Source organism: Embiotoca jacksoni, unplaced genomic scaffold (assembly GCF_022577435.1).
Source record: "Embiotoca jacksoni isolate LCO1_2020_lvr unplaced genomic scaffold, fEmbJac1.0.p SCAF_15, whole genome shotgun sequence".
Lineage (NCBI taxonomy): Eukaryota > Metazoa > Chordata > Actinopteri > Embiotocidae > Embiotoca > Embiotoca jacksoni.
Window position 1 is genome coordinate 14341269 of NW_027185285.1, and position 24173 is coordinate 14365441.

At 43.7% G+C, this 24173-nt stretch overlaps 1 protein-coding gene across 2 annotated transcripts; it reads right to left on the bottom strand.

The window, feature by feature from the left end:
* Nucleotides 1-18253: 18253 nt before the first annotated feature.
* On the bottom strand, nt 18254-22918 carry tspan34b (tetraspanin 34b). Of its 2 annotated transcripts, none has more exons than XM_069149825.1 (8): nt 22518-22918; nt 20356-20432; nt 19811-20026; nt 19532-19606; nt 19315-19422; nt 19090-19227; nt 18889-18981; nt 18254-18765 (listed from the first exon to the last, which is right to left on the bottom strand). In XM_069149825.1, exons 2-8 carry the CDS (start codon nt 20410-20412, stop codon nt 18706-18708), a joined length of 747 nt encoding a protein of 248 aa, XP_069005926.1. In that variant the 5' UTR covers nt 20413-20432; nt 22518-22918; the 3' UTR covers nt 18254-18705. The 2 variants fall into 2 exon arrangements, with proteins under 2 accessions (XP_069005926.1, XP_069005925.1); XM_069149824.1 differs by having other exon boundaries at nt 20356-22442.
* Between the last annotated feature and the right edge of the window lie 1255 nt (nt 22919-24173).

The following is a 24173-nucleotide window of genomic DNA, read 5'->3' on the forward strand; positions in this document are numbered from 1 at the left end:
TCTGTGTCTCCCACTGTGTTTCTGTCTGTCTGCTGTAGGAACCACTGACTACGCTCCACCGGAGTTCTTCTCACGTGGAGCGTATGCCGACGGCCCCGCCACCGTCTGGCAGCTGGGCGTCATGATGTATCAGATGCTGGATGGACAGCAAGAATTCTCCACCTCCATGTTCCTCCACAACAAAATTAAAGTCAACAACGGGCTGTCCCGAAGTAAGAAAGCGTTGACATCAGTCCACCAGCTGAATTCTGGTTCTGATCCGTCTTCATGTTTGAGCAGATATCTGATCTCTGCTTTGTTTTGTCATTTCTCCTCTCAGACTGCCGGGATCTGTTGAAGGCGTGTTGGGCTATGGACCCTAAGAAGCGCACCACGCTGGAACAGATGAGGCAGCACACATGGTTGAACTAATCCTGCTCCGCCACCTCCACCAATATGGTAAAATTATTCCACTAACACATTTTAGTTTATATTTATTATCTCAGCATTTTCACAGCAGATATTTTAAAATTGTTCCTGAACATTTTATTAACTTTAACATTCAGTACCAGGGCCAGTTTGCAGTTAGCGAAGGTTTCTCTCTCCTTCTGCTTCTCTCAGTGTGTCACTTTTGTAATTAACCCTCTCACCTCTTCAGTGATAATAGTACTTATAAACATGTAGCCTTTTCACAGGTTCACTGAAGAACAATTACACACACACACACACACAAATCCCCACAGAGACTCTGTCTGTACTTGGCCACCTAAATTCAAATATCCACATCAGAGTTATCCATAAAAATCTCATAGATTTGTCTCTATTCAGTTCCCTCGCTCGCATGGTTTCTGTTCTTTCTTTTGCAGATGTCCCCGACCATGGAGCGGCATGTCTCTGCTCTGCAATTGTCAGCCCCACCAACAGTTCATGTTTTGGATCTCTATGCTGTCCTTTTCTCTCTCTGCTCTCCCCTCACCCCAACCGGTCGAGGCAGATGGCCACCTACCCCTGAGCCTGGTTCTGTCGGAGGTTTCTTCCTGTTAAGAGGGAGTTTTTCCTTCCCTCTGTTGGAGATTTTCCTCTCTTAAAGAGGAGTTTTTCTGTCATAGCTTATGTGGGAATTGTTGGGTTTCTCTGTATAATATTGTAAAGTTTCTGCTGTAAGGACTTTAATGTGTTAAGTGCCATGAAATAACCTGTTATGATTTGCTGCTATATAAATAAAATTTTATTGAATTTCACAGCCGTACTTTTAGTCTTTCACAGTCCACCTGGAAAGAACAAACAAACTAAATATCCATTGGTATGCAGACAACCAATTACATCTATCTATCCCGGATAAAACTAATGAGTCAGACGTCAACATTTATTAAAGACATGAAGGCCTTGATGACTGAAAACGTTTTTTCTTCTACATTCAGATAAACTCAAGTTATTGTACTTGGTCCTGAAACCTTTTATCCAACCACATATTTCTCTACATGAACATTGCCGTGGCAACCAGGTCCACCCTGAGAAATCTGTGTCATTTTTGATGGGATATGTCCTTCAAACTCATCATGAAGCAAGTCTCTAGGACTGCTTTCTTTCATATATGCAACATCAATGAAAATCAGAAACATCTCGGAAAAATGTACCCGATTATTTATTACTTCTAGGCGTCTGTAATACATCGTTGTCCAGATATCCTGAGAACTCTTTAAACAGACTGCGGATGATCCAAAGTGCTGCAGCGATGTTACTGACGGGATTTCAGCCAGAGAGATCATATTTCTCTCATATTAGCTTCTCTTCATTGGCTTCCAGTTAAATCAATAACGGAATTCAAAATTCTTCTCCTGACTTACAAAGCTCATCATGTCCAGGCTCCAATTTACCGGAAACATCCCATAGTGCCATCGTATCCTTGGATGGTTGGAAACACTCACCCGAGTGTTGCCCAAAGAACATGCATTTGTACAAGACAATGTGACGGTCAATAACTATGGAGCCCTTGACATGTACAGTATGTTACATATATCCCCATTCTCGTCAGGTTCTATCTTGGTAAAACTACTTCTGTTCATACTCAGAACTGGTGTATCTTCTTTGTCTTGAGCTCTTATAAAGTTAGGAGCCCACGACCAATACACCATGTGAGCTGACACCCGGGTCATCCTTCTTGGTGTAGACGATCACACAAATGGAAAAGGAGGTCCGTTGGACAAATGGTAAGCAAAAGACATCCCATTCAAGTTATAAAAGCCCTTACTGGAGCCACACAGACACCGCAATGAAAATGAACTCGTTTGGAGGAATGGACACAGCTGGAGGAATGTGAACAAACTCGGTTAGAGGAATGGAAAATTAACTCGGTTGGAGGAAAGGAAAATTAACACCTTTGGAGGAATGGAAAATTAACTTGGTTGGAGGAAAGGAAAATTTCCTGCAGGTCTTCCTTGAACACCTGAAGTTTCCTCTGAAAGGAGCGGACAGCTGTCATCAGTTCACAAATGTAATTGTCCTTTCCCTGAAGCCTCAAATTCAGTTCATTCAGATGTGAAGTGATATTAACCAAAAAGGCCACATTATCCATCTGTTTCTCATTTTCTAAAAAGAGAGGAAACTGTGTTGCTTTCTGACTTCTTGGGTCTGACAAAAAAGATGCTACTTCCCTCCCGATGGACCAAAAGCGCGCCAACACCCTGCCTTTGCTGAGCCATCTCACATTGTTGTGCAGCAAAAGATCATCAGCCTTGGCATCAACTTCTCTTTTAGTAAGTGCCACGGTTTCTGAACATATGAGACACACTGGTTTAGTGCTCCATGTGGGAAGTATGAACAGAAATGAGTCTGTCCATTCTGGATTAAATGCTCTATTTTTACTGTTCACTTTTCTTTTTTTGGAGAGTGCCATTTGTTGCTTACGTTTCTCTCCCTTTCTCTGTCTCAGTCATCTTTTTCTCTCCCTTTGTTTTCTCTACATGTATCGCTATCTTTCTTTTTCTTTCTACCATCTTTTCATGTGTAACTTGCCTCTAACTCTCTCATCTGTCTGCATTGTAGAGCAGTGTTGCCAACTCCTCAGTAAGGAAAGTAGGCTGTCCTAAAAGTCGCTGGAAGTCGCTAACTGACGTCTTCGCCTAATTTGCATAATTGTAATTTAGGCAAAAAGTGAGTAAAAATCACACTAAATATGTTTAGAACTACAAATTAACTTTCTTCTGTTGATTCTTTATTTTTATTTTATTTATTTTGCCATTGAAATAGGCCATCACTTCTCAAAATAACTTCATGACTTGAATGTTTTGTCGAGACCCACATTACAAAAATCAATTTTGTTCTGTACTGTTAAATGTTAGAATATCAAATTTAATCAAAAGACTGTTATGTGGTTAAAATTCTTTCAATAAATTCATTTTTGTTGTTGTTTTGTCATAATTATTTCTCTTACAGACAAAAAGAAACCACCAAATAGAATAATTATTTTGTAAAATCCAGTTATTACTATACACAGAGTTATGTGCGGTGCAGTAGGTCCGTTCAGACCGTAAATAACTTCCCAAAACAACAGAGTCAAACACTGACACAACTTTTATTTCATAAGTAGTGTAACCAAACCATTTGTCGGGCGAAAAAAACATAATCGAAAATTCATAGAACACGCAGCATAATCCCAGAAAAACTCAAGACAAATGCAGATATGGAGCGTTCAAATTCAGCTCCACTGCCCCTTTTACGCACGGACAACAGAAGGATTTATGTGGATACTGAAGATATAAGAGTTATCCCGATCAAATGACTAATTCAAAATAAAACAACCAGAACCCGGAAATAAAGTCTTAAGTCTAAAGTAATTAACTTCCCCCCAAAAAAGAGTGAAACACTGACACAACTTTTATTTCATAAGCAGTGTAACCAAACCATTTGTCGGGCTTGAAACCCCATTAATGTATATGGACCGAGACACTGTAGGTATGACAGGGAGGAGCGGTCTCGCTCTCTCTCCCTCTCTTTCTCTCTCTTCCCTCCCTCTGTGTAAAATGCGGAAAGAACTGGTCCGACGTTTCCGGGAATTCGTCCGAGTAATGAGCTCAATGCTCACAGAGAAGCAGCGGTGGTTCTCACAGCGGCAGAGCCGGAGCCGCGTGATGGTCAGCGGCTTCGGCGACGTGTGCGTTGGTCGCACCAACCAAGGCACACGTCGCCAAAGCCGCTGTGGAAAAATTGGAAAAGCTGAAGCCGAAAATTCACATAGCTCACATAGAATGAAGAAGCCGCGGTGGTTCTCACGGCGGCAGAGCCGGAGCCGTGTGGTGCTCAGCGGCTTCGGCGACGTGTGCGTTGGTCGCACCAACCAAGGCACACGTCGCCAAAGCCGCTGTGGAAAAGTCGGGAAAGCTGAAGCCGAAAATTCGTATTATTAATGGGCTCACATACAATGAAGAAATCACCATTACACCATCAAAATTCGTTGCACTCGAAATCCTTGGAAACGATGAACGGAGACGGAAATGCCACCGCCGACAGGCAGCACACCCCGCCGTCTGTCTCCCTTTCTTACGATCGCTACAGTCTTCAATTGAGCTACGAGGAGGCGCGCGGGATAGTTGTTACCATCTACGTTGATGGAGCGAGGCTTTGTGGGGTCCCTATCTCTACACTGGTGGATATTGCTGCGACTTTCTATGCGAGACTGAACTCGTATATTCAGCTTGAATAACGAGGACTGGAAGCGCGCAATCACTTTGGCACCATGGACTGTCCCGCGGACTGATCTCTCTCAAACAGCTCCAGAGTAAACCTCTGCACGGAGTGCACCTGCCATTCGACAGTGAAATACACTTCATCCGCGGAAGGACCTTCAACAACAAATACGACGCTGAAAAAGAGACATATTTTGTACTTGTGTTGTTCAAATGTTTTTAATAAATTCATAAAAATATTGCTGCCTCGTCAAACTTTGTCTCGAACAAACTCCATGAAACCAACAAATAATAAAATCCTTCTGCTTAACTGCGAGCGCACAGCACGGATAACACAGAACTGAGCGTCCAGGGCAGTTTCAGTCTCCTGGTGATATCCAGCACCTGCAGAGTAGGAAATTCTTCAAAGCGACAGATGTGGCGAAGGAAATCAGTCAGTGTGGTGATTTTTACTAACATCCAGTCCCTATTTACTTTAAAGAACACACAGCATAATCCCAGAAAAACTCAAGACAAATGCAGATATGGAGCGCTAAAATTCAGCTCCTCTGCCCCTTTTACGCACGGACAACAGAAGGATTTATGTGGATACTGAAGCTATAAGAGTTATCCCGATCAAATGACTAATTCAAAATAAAACAACCAGAACCCGGAAATAAAGTCTTAAGTCTAAAGTAATTAACTTCCCCCCAAAAAAGAGTGAAACACTGACACAACTTTTATTTCATAAGCAGTGTAACCAAACCATTTGTCGGGCTTGAAACCCCATTAATGTATATGGACCGAGACACTATAGGTATGACAGGGAGGAGCGCTCTCGCTCTCGCTCTCTCTCCCCCGCTCTTTCTCTCTCTCTCTCTGTTCCCTCCCTCTGTGTAAAATGCGGAAAGAACTGGTCCGACGTTTCCGGGAATTCGTCCGAGTAATGAGCTCAATGCTCACAGAGAAGCAGCGGTGGTTCTCACAGCGGCAGAGCCGGAGCCGCGTGATGGTCAGCGGCTTCGGCGACGTGTGCGTTGGTCGCACCAACCAAGGCACACGTCGCCAAAGCCGCTGTGGAAAAATTGGAAAAGCTGAAGCCGAAAATTCACATAGCTCACATAGAATGAAGAAGCCGCGGTGGTTCTCACGGCGGCAGAGCCGGAGCCGTGTGGTGCTCAGCGGCTTCGGCGACGTGTGCGTTGGTCGCACCAACCAAGGCACACGTCGCCAAAGCCGCTGTGGAAAAGTCGGGAAAGCTGAAGCCGAAAATTCGTATTATTAATGGGCTCACATACAATGAAGAAATCACCATTACACCATCAAAATTCGTTGCACTCGAAATCCTTGGAAACGATGAACGGAGACGGAAATGCCACCGCCGACAGGCAGCACACCCCGCCGTCTGTCTCCCTTTCTTACGATCGCTACAGTCTTCAATTGAGCTACGAGGAGGCGCGCGGGATAGTTGTTACCATCTACGTTGATGGAGCGAGGCTTTGTGGGGTCCCTATCTCTACACTGGTGGATATTGCTGCGACTTTCTACGCGAGACTGAACTCGTATATTCAGCTTGAATGACGAGGACTGGAAGCGCGCAATCACTTTGGCACCATGGACTGTCCCGCGGACTGATCTCTCTCAAACAGCTCCAGAGTAAACCTCTGCACGGAGTGCACCTGCCATTCGACAGTGAAATACACTTCATCCGCGGAAGGACCTTCAACAACAAATACGACGCTGAAAAAGAGACATATTTTGTACTTGTGTTGTTCAAATGTTTTTAATAAATTCATAAAAATATTGCTGCCTCGTCAAACTCTGTCTCGAACAAACTCCATGAAACCAACAAATAATAAAATCCTTCTGCTTAACTGCGAGCGCACAGCACGGATAACACAGAACTGAGCGTCCAGGGCAGTTTCAGTCTCCTGGTGATATCCAGCACCTGCAGAGTAGGAAATTCTTCAAAGCGACAGATGTGGCGAAGGAAATCAGTCAGTGTGGTGATTTTTACTAACATCCAGTCCCTATTTACTTTAAAGAACACACAGCATAATCCCAGAAAAACTCAAGACAAATGCAGATATGGAGCGCTAAAATTCAGCTCCTCTGCCCCTTTTACGCACGGACAACAGAAGGATTTATGTGGATACTGAAGCTATAAGAGTTATCCCGATCAAATGACTAATTCAAAATAAAACAACCAGAACCCGGAAATAAAGTCTTAAGTCTAAAGTAATTAACTTCCCCCCAAAAAAGAGTGAAACACTGACACAACTTTTATTTCATAAGCAGTGTAACCAAACCATTTGTCGGGCTTGAAACCCCATTAATGTATATGGACCGAGACACTGTAGGTATGACAGGGAGGAGCGCTCTCGCTCTCGCTCTCTCTCCCCCGCTCTTTCTCTCTCTCTCTGTTCCCTCCCTCTGTGTAAAATGCGGAAAGAACTGGTCCGACGTTTCCGGGAATTCGTCCGAGTAATGAGCTCAATGCTCACAGAGAAGCAGCGGTGGTTCTCACAGCGGCAGAGCCGGAGCCGCGTGATGGTCAGCGGCTTCGGCGACGTGTGCGTTGGTCGCACCAACCAAGGCACACGTCGCCAAAGCCGCTGTGGAAAAGTCGGGAAAGCTGAAGCCGAAAATTCGTATTATTAATGGGCTCACATACAATGAAGAAATCACCATTACACCATCAAAATTCGTTGCACTCGAAATCCTTGGAAACGATGAACGGAGACGGAAATGCCACCGCCGACAGGCAGCACACCCCGCCGTCTGTCTCCCTTTCTTACGATCGCTACAGTCTTCAATTGAGCTACGAGGAGGCGCGCGGGATAGTTGTTACGATCTACGTTGATGGAGCGAGGCTTTGTGGGGTCCCTATCTCTACACTGGTGGATATTGCTGCGACTTTCTACGCGAGACTGAACTCGTATATTCAGCTTGAATGACGAGGACTGGAAGCGCGCAATCACTTGGGCACCATGGACTGTCCCGCGGACTGATCTCTCTCAAACAGCTCCAGAGTAAACCTCTGCACGGAGTGCACCTGCCATTCGACAGTGAAATACACTTCATCCGCGGAAGGACCTTCAACAACAAATACGACGCTGAAAAAGAGACATATTTTGTACTTGTGTTGTTCAAATGTTTTTAATAAATTCATAAAAATATTGCTGCCTCGTCAAACTTTGTCTCGAACAAACTCCATGAAACCAACAAATAATAAAATCCTTCTGCTTAACTGCGAGCGCACAGCACGGATAACACAGAACTGAGCGTCCAGGGCAGTTTCAGTCTCCTGGTGATATCCAGCACCTGCAGAGTAGGAAATTCTTCAAAGCGACAGATGTGGCGAAGGAAATCAGTCAGTGTGGTGATTTTTACTAACATCCAGTCCCTATTTACTTTAAAGAACACACAGCATAATCCCAGAAAAACTCAAGACAAATGCAGATATGGAGCGCTAAAATTCAGCTCCTCTGCCCCTTTTACGCACGGACAACAGAAGGATTTATGTGGATACTGAAGCTATAAGAGTTATCCCGATCAAATGACTAATTCAAAATAAAACAACCAGAACCCGGAAATAAAGTCTTAAGTCTAAAGTAATTAACTTCCCCCCAAAAAAGAGTGAAACACTGACACAACTTTTATTTCATAAGCAGTGTAACCAAACCATTTGTCGGGCTTGAAACCCCATTAATGTATATGGACCGAGACACTATAGGTATGACAGGGAGGAGCGCTCTCGCTCTCGCTCTCTCTCCCCCGCTCTTTCTCTCTCTCTCTCTGTTCCCTCCCTCTGTGTAAAATGCGGAAAGAACTGGTCCGACGTTTCCGGGAATTCGTCCGAGTAATGAGCTCAATGCTCACAGAGAAGCAGCGGTGGTTCTCACAGCGGCAGAGCCGGAGCCGCGTGATGGTCAGCGGCTTCGGCGACGTGTGCGTTGGTCGCACCAACCAAGGCACACGTCGCCAAAGCCGCTGTGGAAAAATTGGAAAAGCTGAAGCCGAAAATTCACATAGCTCACATAGAATGAAGAAGCCGCGGTGGTTCTCACGGCGGCAGAGCCGGAGCCGTGTGGTGCTCAGCGGCTTCGGCGACGTGTGCGTTGGTCGCACCAACCAAGGCACACGTCGCCAAAGCCGCTGTGGAAAAGTCGGGAAAGCTGAAGCCGAAAATTCGTATTATTAATGGGCTCACATACAATGAAGAAATCACCATTACACCATCAAAATTCGTTGCACTCGAAATCCTTGGAAACGATGAACGGAGACGGAAATGCCACCGCCGACAGGCAGCACACCCCGCCGTCTGTCTCCCTTTCTTACGATCGCTACAGTCTTCAATTGAGCTACGAGGAGGCGCGCGGGATAGTTGTTACCATCTACGTTGATGGAGCGAGGCTTTGTGGGGTCCCTATCTCTACACTGGTGGATATTGCTGCGACTTTCTACGCGAGACTGAACTCGTATATTCAGCTTGAATGACGAGGACTGGAAGCGCGCAATCACTTTGGCACCATGGACTGTCCCGCGGACTGATCTCTCTCAAACAGCTCCAGAGTAAACCTCTGCACGGAGTGCACCTGCCATTCGACAGTGAAATACACTTCATCCGCGGAAGGACCTTCAACAACAAATACGACGCTGAAAAAGAGACATATTTTGTACTTGTGTTGTTCAAATGTTTTTAATAAATTCATAAAAATATTGCTGCCTCGTCAAACTCTGTCTCGAACAAACTCCATGAAACCAACAAATAATAAAATCCTTCTGCTTAACTGCGAGCGCACAGCACGGATAACACAGAACTGAGCGTCCAGGGCAGTTTCAGTCTCCTGGTGATATCCAGCACCTGCAGAGTAGGAAATTCTTCAAAGCGACAGATGTGGCGAAGGAAATCAGTCAGTGTGGTGATTTTTACTAACATCCAGTCCCTATTTACTTTAAAGAACACACAGCATAATCCCAGAAAAACTCAAGACAAATGCAGATATGGAGCGCTAAAATTCAGCTCCTCTGCCCCTTTTACGCACGGACAACAGAAGGATTTATGTGGATACTGAAGCTATAAGAGTTATCCCGATCAAATGACTAATTCAAAATAAAACAACCAGAACCCGGAAATAAAGTCTTAAGTCTAAAGTAATTAACTTCCCCCCAAAAAAGAGTGAAACACTGACACAACTTTTATTTCATAAGCAGTGTAACCAAACCATTTGTCGGGCTTGAAACCCCATTAATGTATATGGACCGAGACACTGTAGGTATGACAGGGAGGAGCGCTCTCGCTCTCTCCCCTGCTCTTTCTCTCGCTCTCTGTTCCCTCCCTCTGTGTAAAATGCGGAAAGAACTGGTCCGACGTTTCCAGGAATTCGTCTGAGTAATGAGCTCAATGCTCACAGAGAAGCAGCGGTGGTTCTCACGGCGGCAGAGCCGCAGCCGCGTGATGGTCAGCGGTTTCGGCGACGTGTGCGTTGGTCGCACCAACCAAGGCACACGTCGCCAAAGCCGCTGTGGAAAAATTGGAAAAGCTGAAGCCGAAAATTCGTATTATTAATGGGCTAGAATGGACACACGTCGCCAAAGCCGCTGTGGAAAAACTGGAAAAGCTGAAGCCGAAAATTCACATAGCTCACATAGAATGAAGAAGCCGCGGTGGTTCTCACGGCGGCAGAGCTGGAGCCGTGTGGTGCTCAGCGGCTTCGGCGACGTGTGCGTTGGTCGCACCAACCAAGGCACACGTCGCCAAAGCCGCTGTGGAAAAGTCGGGAAAGCTGAAGCCGAAAATTCGTATTATTAATGGGCTCACATACAATGAAGAAATCACCATTACACCATCAAAATTCGTTGCACTCGAAATCCTTGGAAACGATGAACGGAGACGGAAATGCCACCGCCGACAGGCAGCACACCCCGCCGTCTGTCTCCCTTTCTTACGATCGCTACAGTCTTCAATTGAGCTACGAGGAGGCGCGCGGGATAGTTGTTACCATCTACGTTGATGGAGCGAGGCTTTGTGGGGTCCCTATCTCTACACTGGTGGATATTGCTGCGACTTTCTACGCGAGACTGAACTCGTATATTCAGCTTGAATGACGAGGACTGGAAGCGCGCAATCACTTGGGCACCATGGACTGTCCCGCGGACTGATCTCTCTCAAACAGCTCCAGAGTAAACCTCTGCACGGAGTGCACCTGCCATTCGACAGTGAAATACACTTCATCCGCGGAAGGACCTTCAACAACAAATACGACGCTGAAAAAGAGACATATTTTGTACTTGTGTTGTTCAAATGTTTTTAATAAATTCATGAAAATATTGCTGCCTCGTCAAACTTTGTCTCGAACAAACTCCATGAAACCAACAAATAATAAAATCCTTCTGCTTAACTGCGAGCGCACAGCACGGATAACACAGAACTGAGCGTCCAGGGCAGTTTCAGTCTCCTGGTGATATCCAGCACCTGCAGAGTAGGAAATTCTTCAAAGCGACAGATGTGGCGAAGGAAATCAGTCAGTGTGGTGATTTTTACTAACATCCAGTCCCTATTTACTTTAAAGAACACACAGCATAATCCCAGAAAAACTCAAGACAAATGCAGATATGGAGCGCTAAAATTCAGCTCCTCTGCCCCTTTTACGCACGGACAACAGAAGGATTTATGTGGATACTGAAGATATAAGAGTTATCCCGATCAAATGACTAATTCAAAATAAAACAACCAGAACCCGGAAATAAAGTCTTAAGTCTAAAGTAATTAACTTCCCCCCAAAAAAGAGTGAAACACTGACACAACTTTTATTTCATAAGCAGTGTAACCAAACCATTTGTCGGGCTTGAAACCCCATTAATGTATATGGACCGAGACACTGTAGGTATGACAGGGAGGAGCGCTCTCGCTCTCGCTCTCTCTCCCCCGCTCTTTCTCTCTCTCTCTGTTCCCTCCCTCTGTGTAAAATGCGGAAAGAACTGGTCCGACGTTTCCGGGAATTCGTCCGAGTAATGAGCTCAATGCTCACAGAGAAGCCGCGGTGGTTCTCACAGCGGCAGAGCTGGAGCCGCGTGATGGTCAGCGGCTTCGGCGACGTGTGCGTTGGTCGCACCAACCAAGGCACACGTCGCCAAAGCCGCTGTGGAAAAGTCGGGAAAGCTGAAGCCGAAAATTCGTATTATTAATGGGCTAGAATGGACACACGTCGCCAAAGCCGCTGTGGAAAAATTGGAAAAGCTGAAGCCGAAAATTCACATAGCTCACATAGAATGAAGAAGCCGCGGTGGTTCTCACGGCGGCAGAGCCGGAGCCGTGTGGTGCTCAGCGGCTTCGGCGACGTGTGCGTTGGTCGCACCAACCAAGGCACACGTCGCCAAAGCCGCTGTGGAAAAGTCGGGAAAGCTGAAGCCGAAAATTCGTATTATTAATGGGCTCACATACAATGAAGAAATCACCTTTACACCATCAAAATTCGTTGCACTCGAAATCCTTGGAAACGATGAACGGAGACGGAAATGCCACCGCCGACAGGCAGCACACCCCGCCGTCTGTCTCCCTTTCTTACGATCGCTACAGTCTTCAATTGAGCTACGAGGAGGCGCGCGGGATAGTTGTTACCATCTACGTTGATGGAGCGAGGCTTTGTGGGGTCCCTATCTCTACACTGGTGGATATTGCTGCGACTTTCTACGCGAGACTGAACTCGTATATTCAGCTTGAATGACGAGGACTGGAAGCGCGCAATCACTTGGGCACCATGGACTGTCCCGCGGACTGATCTCTCTCAAACAGCTCCAGAGTAAACCTCTGCACGGAGTGCACCTGCCATTCGACAGTGAAATACACTTCATCCGCGGAAGGACCTTCAACAACAAATACGACGCTGAAAAAGAGACATATTTTGTACTTGTGTTGTTCAAATGTTTTTAATAAATTCATAAAAATATTGCTGCCTCGTCAAACTTTGTCTCGAACAAACTCCATGAAACCAACAAATAATAAAATCCTTCTGCTTAACTGCGAGCGCACAGCACGGATAACACAGAACTGAGCGTCCAGGGCAGTTTCAGTCTCCTGGTGATATCCAGCACCTGCAGAGTAGGAAATTCTTCAAAGCGACAGATGTGGCGAAGGAAATCAGTCAGTGTGGTGATTTTTACTAACATCCAGTCCCTATTTACTTTAAAGAACACACAGCATAATCCCAGAAAAACTCAAGACAAATGCAGATATGGAGCGCTAAAATCAGCTCCTCTGCCCCTTTTACGCACGGACAACAGAAGGATTTATGTGGATACTGAAGATATAAGAGTTATCCCGATCAAATGACTAATTCAAAATAAAACAACCAGAACCCGGAAATAAAGTCTTAAGTCTAAAGTAATTAACTTCCCCCCAAAAAAGAGTGAAACACTGACACAACTTTTATTTCATAAGCAGTGTAACCAAACCATTTGTCGGGTTTGAAACCCCAGACAAAACGGAAGTTATTGTACTTGGTCCTAAACACCTCAGAAAGTCTTTCTGTAGTCACGTAGTTACTCTGGATGACGTTGTCTTGGCCTCCAGCAAAACTGTGAGGAACCTTGGAGTCATCTTTGATGAGGATTTGTCTTTCAGACACCATATAAAGCAAATCTCCAGAACTGCCTTCTTTCTTCTCCGTAATATTAATAAAATCAGGAAAATCCTTCCTCAGCGTGACACAGAAAAACTCATTCATGCGTTTGTTACTTCTAGGCTAGATTATTGTAATTCCTTGTTGTTAGGATGTCCAAATTACTCATTAAAAACCTTGCAGCTGATCCAAAATGCTGCAGCAAGAGTACTGACGGTATTTAGCAAGAGAGATCATATTTCTCCAGATTTAGCTTCTCTTCACTGGCTTCCTGTTAAATCAAGAATAGAATTTAAAATTCTCTTGATGACTTACAAAGCCCTACATGACCAGGCTCCATCATATCTTCGAGATCTTATAGAACCATATAATCCTAGCAGAGCACTTTGCTCTTAGTACTCTGGTCTGCTTGTGGTTCCTAGAGTTTCCAGAAGTAGAATGGGAGGCAGAGCCTTCAGTTTTCAGGCTCCTCTCCTGTGGAACCAGCTCCCAGTTTGTGTTCGAGGGACAGAAACCCTCTCTAGTTTTAAGATTAGACTCAAAACGTTCCTTTGTGATAAAGCCTATAGTTAGGGCTGGCTCAGGTAGACCTGAACCAACCTTTAGTTATGCTGTTATAGGTCGAGGCTGCTGGGGGACCTCGTTACATGCTGAGCTTCTTTTCTTTCCTCCTACTGACTCATACCTCACCATCCTTTTCTTTCCCATAGTTTCTTCTTACTGTCTGTTGTCTCCATTCAGTTCCCTCGCTCGCGAAGTTTCTCTTCTTTCTTTTGCAGATGTCCCGTCATGGAGCTGCATGTCTCGGCCCTGCACCTGTTGTCTCCACCAACAGTTCTTCTCTTCTATCTCTATGCTGTCCTTTTCTCTCTATGCTCTCCTCTCACCCCAACTGGTCGAGGCAGATGGCCGCCCACCTCTGAGCCTGGTTCTGTCAGAGGTTTCTTCCTGTTAAGAAGGAGTTTTTCCTTCCCTCTGTTGGAGGTTTTTCTCCCTTAAAGAGGAGTTTTTTTTCCCCTCCTAGCTTATGTGGGAATTGTTGAATTGTTGGGTTTCTCTGTATGATATTGTAACGTCTTACTGTAAAGACTTTAATGTGTTAAGTGCCATGAAATAACCTATGTTGTAATTTGGCACTATATAAATAAAGTTGAATTGAATTGAATTGAATTCACGTATATGGACCAAGACAGTGTAAGTGTGACAGGGAGGAGTGCTCTCTCTGGCTCTCTTGCTCTCTCAAAAGAGATTCAAAAACACATTTTTACGCGCTGTTAAAATTCTCTCAATAAATTCATTTCTGCTGTTTTCTTGTGTCGGGATGTGATTAGTGGGATGAGGAACCGGTGTGTCAACCTTCAGATGGTAATCAGCTGGATTGTCCGCAGCTGTGCAGGCTGATCAGGGGTGTAGCCATGGGAGGTGTCTGGAGGCGGGCAGAGGAGGACACAGAACAGAACAGAACACAAAGCACATGGCAAACACCAACAAACAGGGGAATGACAGAACACATCAGGAGAGGATAGCGGGGACCAAAAGGTTAACACACACAAGGTTAGACAGGGATCCTGACAGTACCCCCCCCCCCCTCAACAGGAGCCTCTCGGCAACTTGACTGAACCGGGTGGGAGGAGGGGGTCGGGAGGAGGGACGGAGGACCACAACAACAGAGGACAACGAGTAAGGAAACTTGGGTGGATGGAGTGGCTGAACTGCACTGGTGGACAGCCCTGGAGCCAGACAGACAGGCAAGCATCACTCCGGAGGACGGTCTTAAGACAGAATGGACTTGAGGAACCGCTCTGGAGGACAGCCATGGGGAAGGACAGACTTAGGACATACTTGAGTGACTGCTCCGGAGGACGGCCATGGGGCAGGACACACTTGAGTGACCGCTCCAGAGGACGGCCATGAGGCAGGACAGACCTGAGGAACCTCTCTGGAGGACGACCACGAGGCAGGCCAGACTTAAGTGACTGCTCCGGAGGATGGCCATGAGGTAGGACAGACTTGAGTGACTGCTCCGGAGGATGGCCATGGGGCAGGACACACTTGAGTAACCACTCCGGAGGACGGCCATGAGGCAGGACAGACCTGAGGAACCTTTCTGGAGGGCAGTCTTGAGGCACGACGGATTTGAGGGATCGCTCCGGAGGATGGCCATGGGGCAGGACACACTTGAGTGACCACTCCAGAGGACGGCCATGAGGCAGGACAGACCTGAGGAACCTTTCTGGAGGGCTGTCTCGAGGCAGTACAGATTTGAGGGACCTCTCAGGAGGACAACCTTGAGACAGTATGGACTTGAGTTTCCTCTCCAGAGGATGTCCCTGTGGCAGAAAAGGGAGTCGACCACGAAGGCCGAGAGTCACTGGGAGGATGGTAGGAAACCAACGGCGTATATTCCCTCGGAGGCCGGAAGGGGAGCGTCGGCAAAGGCGGGACCCGTCTAGGCGCTGAACAGGAAGGCGTCGGTGGCGAATGTGGAACCCTCCCGGACGCTGAGCTGGAGGACGGCGAAGGCGGAATACCTCCAGACGCCGAACTGGAGGCGTGGCGTCGACACAGCCGGAGGCAGGAGTGGGAGGGACTGTGTCGACGACCCGGCCGGAAGCTAGTTGCCTGGCGTCGGCGACCTGTCCGGAAACAGGAACAGGAGGGACGGCGTCATCGACCCGGCCGGAAGCTATTGGCCCGGCGTTGGCGATTTGCCCCTCAATCTGTAGAGAACCTGGTTTCTCATATCATAACCTAAACATAACCCCAACCTACAGTATTCTTGAATTGGAACTTGAAAGGATACATGTTGGTCTTTGGATAGGATGACTGGATGTTTTGTCTCCTCAGGCATGGCGGCCTTACTCAATGTCCCTCAAACTCTAAGCAATCCATCTTCCAGAATGTTTAAAAAAAAAAAAAATAATAATAATAATAATAATAATAAAAAAAATCTCTAGATCAGTCATGAGTAAAGAATTAAGACCTACAGTGCATCCGGAAAGTATTCACAGCGCTTCACTTTTTCCACATTTTGTTATGTTACAGCGTTATTCCAAAATGGATTAAATTCATTTTTTTCCTAAAAATTCTGCACACCCCCCATAATGACAAATTTAAAAGAAGTTGTTTAAAATTTCCGCAAATCTATTAACAATAAAGAAAAAGTGAAGCGCTGTGAATACTTTCCAGATGCACTTTATCTTAATATTTGAACTCTTGATCAGTAATTTGTTTGTGTTTTAATTCCATTCTCTGTTCAGCAGAGATTTTCTTCCCATCTATGGTCATTTAACAATTCTTTTCAACACAATAAAAAAAACAATGGACTATTTGAAACGGTAGTTTGGCTAGACATGTCCCACAATTACTGGCCAAGAATCCAAGGAAAACAAAGTTTGATTTTAGACCTCAGTTTCAGGAGTTAAAATAAAGTTGTTTACAGCCACATAGTGGTGCCATCTACAACAAAAAACTGAGGTTGGTCTTTGAGGAAGTCCATGTTGTTACTTTCCACCAAATATCCATCAAGTAATTTGTTCATTTTGATCTGGGCAAACAATACACATGATCAAATAGATAACCTCTGTTCATATTGTTCATTCACGTTTTACTCGATGGATGTGGAAGTCGAATTTTGCAGTCGTTACTTTTTATTAATATTCTGAACTTATTTATTTCCTGAATAAATATAAAAAGAAGCTGGTTGACTAAAGTAGTGTAATGCTTTGTTTTAATAATCAGTAATCTCAGGTTTATTTTTGTTGTTAATTTTAATGAGGTAATATTTCAGTTGTCATTGATTAAATCACAGTAGATTTCACAGTGTTGTTTTGCCAGAATCTCACTTAAATGCATTTCCTGCCCTAATGCGCCACCTAGTGTCCAAACATAAAAACAACATGTTTTGTGCATATGGTCAGGGGTGTATTAAATAAACAGGGGAAAAAACAACTACATTATGGCTCCAGCAGGATGTGTTTTTTTAAACATGATAATTCTGCAGTAAGCTGTTGGCTTTTGTGACATATTGTTCATTTCACTGAAATCCCTCCTATTTAATTAAACTCCAATTCTTTGTGTTTAAACATGTTTAAACACCTGAATTTTATTTAACGGAGTCTGTTACGATTGATGACAATGAAAATTGTTTGTGGAGAAGAAAAAATGGTACAATAATGATTCAAAGCAAAATATTTGTTTATATCTTATCAATAATTTTGTAAAAATAAATAAGACTATGGTCTTTTTTATACCTGGATAGAGATGCAATCTATTTACAACGTACCTCTAGCAGAGATGTTCACATCATTTTATCAGCTGACAGTTAAAGTTTTGATCACTGTGCAGGAATATGGAGATTTTTGTTATTTTTTTTTCTTGGTTCTTATGAGCAAAGACTGCTGGAAAGCATTTGATGTAAATGATGAAAATATAATAAGTGATGCTTGCTAGCTGAATCCCAAAGTAAGACTTGTCTTGGGCAGACATTTTAACTCGTGTGCTTTACTTATATTAACCAGGACATTCCAAAGATCAAGTGGTGCCCTCGTACGAGGAAGTTTCTCTCCAAACTATAAGCGCCAAATGAAACCAGAGTCCAAATCGATGCACAACTAATCCAGGTTGAGAAACTGCAGCTGTGGTAATAGTACTACTTAGTTTATGCTGTCTGACGCGGAAGCAAAATTCTAAATCAGGGCTCATGTTTGTGCTGTTAATAGTTTCAGGTAAATGGCACCTGTCTTAACCCATTTAATCTCACATCAAACTCTATCGCTGAAAATGCAATTTTAACCTCAATGTGATTGCTGCCACACAAGTTTCCTTGTTAAAGCCTGCTAAATGAGGAAATTAAAGACAGATTCTTATTCACTTTTTTACCAGAAATGTGTTGCTTGGTCTTACCCTTCAAAACTTCTGTAAAACAGCACAAATTTTTACAACCAATTCAAAAACTCACCAGAATCCACAAATCCTTGATTTAGAAATCTGGATTTTATTTTAAAATCAATCATCTTACAACATACAAACCAATAATGAATCACTTCTATTGCATTTTTACAAGCTGGGTCATGGCAAAAACATTCACAGTTGTGCTTCCTGTCTCCAACACTGATACCAGCTTTTGTTTCATTATCACAGTGAACGCACCTGTCATGTAACTCCTCGTTAACTGGCCATGTGTTGAAGGCACAACAATCACTGGTGAAGGAAACGGCGTGAGAAGCTGGTTTTAGAAGTGTAGATGATATATATTTTAATAAAAGTCATCTCTATGTTTAAATGTAGTAAAAATAGACTTGTTATTATTCTGATTGCATGAAACCTGACAGTTGTTAACTGTCTTCAGTCATGAGTCATTACAGCACAGATACAGGCAGGCAGTAGAAAGACTCCAGTGATTAAAGTGATCCCTCTGAGGATTTTGTCACATGTAGTTAGGCGCTTGTAGATTTTATTCTGCAGTAGAGGATCATTGACACGGCCATGGCACATATCTGAGGAGAACATACATATCAGTCAAACATGCAATTCAATGGTAAAGTGAGAAACTGTTCACAAAAGAGAAGTTTTAGCCTCTTTGTGATACAAATGAGCCTAATCTAAAATTAGTGTCATACCTCCAGAGCTGCAATCCCGAGCGCCACTCCCACGATAACTACAGTGTTTTCATCAATCAGATATTTGATCTTTAGGAAGCAACCATTGATTGTCTGAGGAAAATATAGAGGTAGGACAAACATTTATTATTCATAGATAATTGTTTTGGATCATGCACATGGATGTTTTAATTGTTTGTACTATACTTGCAAAGTCCATACCGTGACATTGTCAACCACTGTTTGATTACATGGACTGTGAGTGTCCGGGCAGCACTGTGGTGGGTATTTCATTTTGTTGTTCATGTAATATGGAGAGTTGATGAAGTCGGACGAGTTGTAGAATCCACAACATTTTAACTAGTGTTGACACAAAGAGAGTATATGTTACAAAACGAGCAGCATGAGACAGGTCACATTTTCCATTTGTTCAGAAGAATAACGTACCGTGCTCATTGTAGTGTTCCACAGGCCAGTGATGTCAGGATTTGTCCCGTAATCGTTCTTGATGTTTTCAACTGCTGCTTTGCCAAGCTTGGAAAACAAATCATCTGCCTAACATGCAAGCACAGAGAAGAATTTGCATCCAGGTACCAAAGGTTAACAAATATCATAATAATCTGGCAACTAGTATCCTGTGTCAACAAGTCCTTTAATAACTTACCAGTGGTCTGAATACCAAAATCACCACTGCTCCTGCAACCTCTGCGATGAAGACCAGCAACACTATGATAAAAAACTAGGGAAAGGATGGGAAAGTCAGGCATTTTATTGAAATGGACCTGCTTAAAATAACATTTGCAACAGAAAAAGTTTGACTCTTTGAAAATAAAAGTGGTAACAGTCTTCTCATTTAATTAATCTCAAGAAATAAAGTAAGAGTATGCCCCAAAATGTAAAAACTTTTTATTTAACTCTGGTAAAACAGCAAAGAACAACCTACCAGCAGCAGCATACACCGGCTCTCCTTGACGGCTCCACAGCAGCCGAGAAAGCCGATGACGACCAGCAGAGCCCCGAGTGCAATCAACAGGTAGCCAACATTGAGCACTTGATTGAGTGCTGTCGGGGCGTTTTCAATTTTGCCAAGGAAGTTGAGGATGGATCCGCTGTCCACCTTTATCCAGACCCCAACACCCAGAATGGCAGCACCAGCCAACTGTGTGTGTGTGTGTGTGTGTGTGTGTGTGTGTGTGTGTGTGTGTGTGTGTGGGGGGGGGGGGGTTAGAGGTTAGCCTATTTTAGACCTTGAATATCTAGATATCGCTGCCTCTGCTGCTTGCAATTTCCTTTTCTTTTTTATCTGATTTTCTCAAGTCTAACAACGTTTCAGAAGTGCAACAGTACACTGCTGAAGCTTCCATTTACAAAATATACATTTTCTATTTAAATTCTTCAAGTGCTTCATTTGCATATTTTTGTTGATCATTCATGCTGCAAATCCTATTTTGAATTGTTTGTAATTAAATATTACAAGTCTTGACTTACAAAAATAATGCCATTGAAGACAAACATCATGCCTTTTAGAAATCCAAAGCATCCCATGTTTGCGTCTGTTTGTTCACCTAAAATGGAAAAATCAGACAGAATAAAGATACTGGTCAACATTAGTGATGTTTATTGTGAATTCTTTTTTTAAAATTAAATTCTGGGATGACAGATATGACAGTGCTACTACTGAAAGCCATCACAGCAGACTTGTTAGTGTCAGCGCTGCCTTCCTGATATGTGCAGTGGTCCTCATGAAGATTTTACTTTTGTCTGTTTTAATCCTTAAATGTATTCTCAATGCCACGTACACCAGTTTTGTACACACACGAGTCATCTGTGTGCACATCTTGCTGATGTGTTGCGTTACAATTCTCCTCTGTTTCACTACATCGTTACACCATGCTTATTAGGTGATACTCTGTGAGGTGGGAGAAGGCAGGTGAGGGTAAAACACCTGCTACATTCCCTTCTCCTCACCTTTTACCCTCTGTAAGCTTAATAACTCATCTTTCAGACACACTTGGAGTGACATGAGCCTTTCATTCACTCTAAGTGCATTTACAATACACACATCACCTTGGAACATGGGTGAGGCCATTTACTTTAGCATTAATGGGAAAAAAAAGAGTCAACGATTGAGGAAGTACTTCACTGTGTGTCCTGGAAAGTTTTTTTTCACTGCACAAACACAAACTGGTATGGAAATGAGAAAGGGAACAAAACTGCTGATTTACAGATCAACAGGACTGACATGGAAGTGTTACTTCTATTTTTTGCAGCAACATTTTAAACACTTTGCTATAATACTTAAAATCATAAACTTGAAGATGATGTGGGGCCTTACATCAGCCTAAATGCTGTATATTAAAGAAATAAAGACTCTAGAGTGTGTATTTGCATTGAAAATGATGTAGCCAGTCGGCAGGCTAATACATGAGATCAAGTACTCTGGGATGAGTTGGTGGTGAACTGAGATACTTGAGAGACCATTAACTAGCCTACCTCAATGTTGGCCAAAGTGTACACAGTATTCTGTCAATGTGTTTTCTAAATGTTCTCACATAAATGCATAAATACATCTTTCCTTATCACCTGTCAAACACAGACACACATATAACTCCATCTATCTCTATCTCTGAGCCCCCCCCCCCCCTTTTTTTTTTTTACACTCCCTACCATCAACTTCAAGATTGTCACTTTTAGATCTGTGTGTTTTTGTGTGTGTGTGTGTGTGTGTGTGTGTGTGTGTGTGTGTGTGTGTGTGTGTGTGTGTGTGTGTGTGTGTGTGTGTGTGTGTGTGTGTGTAGACCACCCAGCAGGGGAACAGTGGCCTTTGTGTGGCGTGACAAAACAGACAAATTGTTATGCCCAGTGACAATGACTGAGCAGAACCCTATTGTGTGTAGCAACTGGCTGCTTTCTTAGAACTGGAATCTCCCCTGCGGCCTCTTCTCTCTATTATTTCTTTCACACCTACTGCTCCATGACAGCCTTTGTGGTTAGTTTGAGACTTAAATTAACTGAAAACAGGAAATGTTTTGTCAGATCGTTTTGCCTTCCTGCTGTGTCAGAGTAAAGCTGGTCATCATCAAGTTAATCATACATTCAGGGGGCTGGGATGCTGTCCGAAACATGAGTGGTTGCCTTGACTCCCCCAAACCCTTGCTGTCGTTTCACTTCCTCGGAGTCAGTAACTTCACTCTGACACTGAAGAGTTTGCCTGGTGATGTATTAACAAGCTAGAGCCACTTGCAAATCTCAAAATGCCCCAGCAATGACTGAAAAAGGACCCACTGGCAACGTTTCCATGTTCTGATGTCTAAAAACAAAAAAACAAAGCTCGTGCTTGGATGTGATATGTTAAACACTTTACTGTATAAATGTTAGCAGACATGCGGTTGGTATTTGCTTGTCTTATATCAACCAAACCTCCAGTTTATCTCTCTGACATACTTTAATCAAAAACACAGACAAATCTCATAGGACGCCATTGAGCGGAATAATTGCAGGCAGGTCTCAGGAGACAAAGGATCATTGTTGGATGGATCTCTCTTGTTTGCATGCCACTTGAAAAATAACAAGACCTGAAACTCACAAGGAGAAGCCCTCATATAACTTTAAATCACAATTAGTCAACATTAAGTTATTCTGTGGCTTACCTCTCACAGGAGATATCCGAGGGCGTGCTCTGAGGCTCGGTCACTGTTTGGAGCCTCTGCCTTCAACTACTGTGATTGAGGCTGTTGCTGTGGGAGCACACTGATTATCACAGGAGTATATTATTCTTCTGTCCTTGGAAAATGACCCACAAAGTACTCTCTATGTCTCTCTTCCTGTGGCGTTGTCACCCTGTAACACATAAAAGAGCTTGTGAAGGACTTTTCCAGCGTTCTACTCTCATTTTAATGCTCCCTCTGGTTATCAGTGCTACAAGGGAGGGGGAGTGACTGGGTGTGACCAAAGCAGCTGAGTAATAACACATCACCATGGAGCTAGCTTTGTTCCTCCCGAGGGAGGGGGAGAGAGGGAAGGTCACCTGTATCACCTGTTTAACACACATTCTGTATGTTCCTGTTTCAAGGTGTTAATTTGAACACAGTTTGTAAATATGGATAATCATGTGACTTCTTGTGATTGTAACAAGTTGTAATGAATGACCACATAGTGGTCTCAAACTTTCCCTGCCATGGCATGTTACTGAAAAAAGTTGTACACAAAAATTGGACAGTAATTTTCTATCTGCAGAGGACTGTAACAGCAATTTGACAAAACAAATGAAAAGCAAAACATCTCCACCAAGTTAACAACACAGTCGTAGCATTTAGAAGAAAAAGACGGCAAACACAGAATGCACATGCAAAAACAAAGTAAGATGCAAATATAGAAAATATTACCTGATACAAAAATCATGCAAATAGGACAGACTGCAGCAGAAATGTCTCCACGGGAGCACTAAAAAGGGATGGACACAGTACTCTGCTGTATGACCTTTTTTCCACCTGCCCCTAAGAGTTTTAATCCAAACTTTCTGAAATTTTATCTGATTTAGTGCTTTGAACAGACAATGCTCTCTCCTATATAACTTTTCTAATATCCACAATATCCTTATTGTAAAATCTACAACATTAAAAACCCTTCTCCATATGTAAATCCCTTACTGACCAAGCTCATGGTCATTAAAGGATCATCATGTTTCAAAGACCTTTAAAGTATCATATACAAATACAACACTTCACTTCCAGGACAAGACTCCTTCCTGGAGCTTCCAAAGGTATACTACAGGGTAGATCCTTTATCTTTCAGGCTCCTCTCCTGGGAAACCAGCTCCCAGTTTTGGTTTAGGAGGCAGATACCCTCTGATAACTCCGTCTTAGCCTCAGATAAGACGAGGTTTAAAATATTCCTTATACTAAAGTTTATAGTTCTCTCAGGTGTCCCCGGAACCATCCCTTAGCTGCTAGAGGCTGCTGGGGGACGTCCCGCTGAGCACTTTTCCTCCTCTCTTTCACTCTCCATGCATATGCCACAATTGCGTGACATTAATCTTTTCATCCTCCTTCCATAATTTGTGCTTTTTCTTCCTTTCTCTCGCTCCCTGCACCTTTCTGCAGGTATCGCTGGTTCTGGATTGCCTGTTACTGATCTGCAGTTACTGGCCACATCAGCCTGCCCAGTGTTGCTCAACGCCCATTATTATTACTTTTTAAAAAATTATGATTGTTATTATTTCTTGTATGTGTTTTTCAGTGAACTAGTTTAACAGCATTCATGTACAATTTGGTTTACACAACTGTTTGTGGTGATTAAAACCCACA

Coding starts and splice junctions, on each gene's coding strand:
- tspan34b (XM_069149824.1), bottom strand. CDS start 20,475: ATGTTGACCAGTATCTTTATTCTGTCTGATTTTTCCATTTTAGGTGAA. Junction 19,607..19,810: donor GCCGGTGTATGCTGCTGCTG/GTAGGTTGTTCT, acceptor TCCTTTCCCTAG/TTTTTTATCATAGTGTTGCT. Junction 18,982..19,089: donor CAGTGGTTGACAATGTCACG/GTATGGACTTTG, acceptor TATTTTCCTCAG/ACAATCAATGGTTGCTTCCT.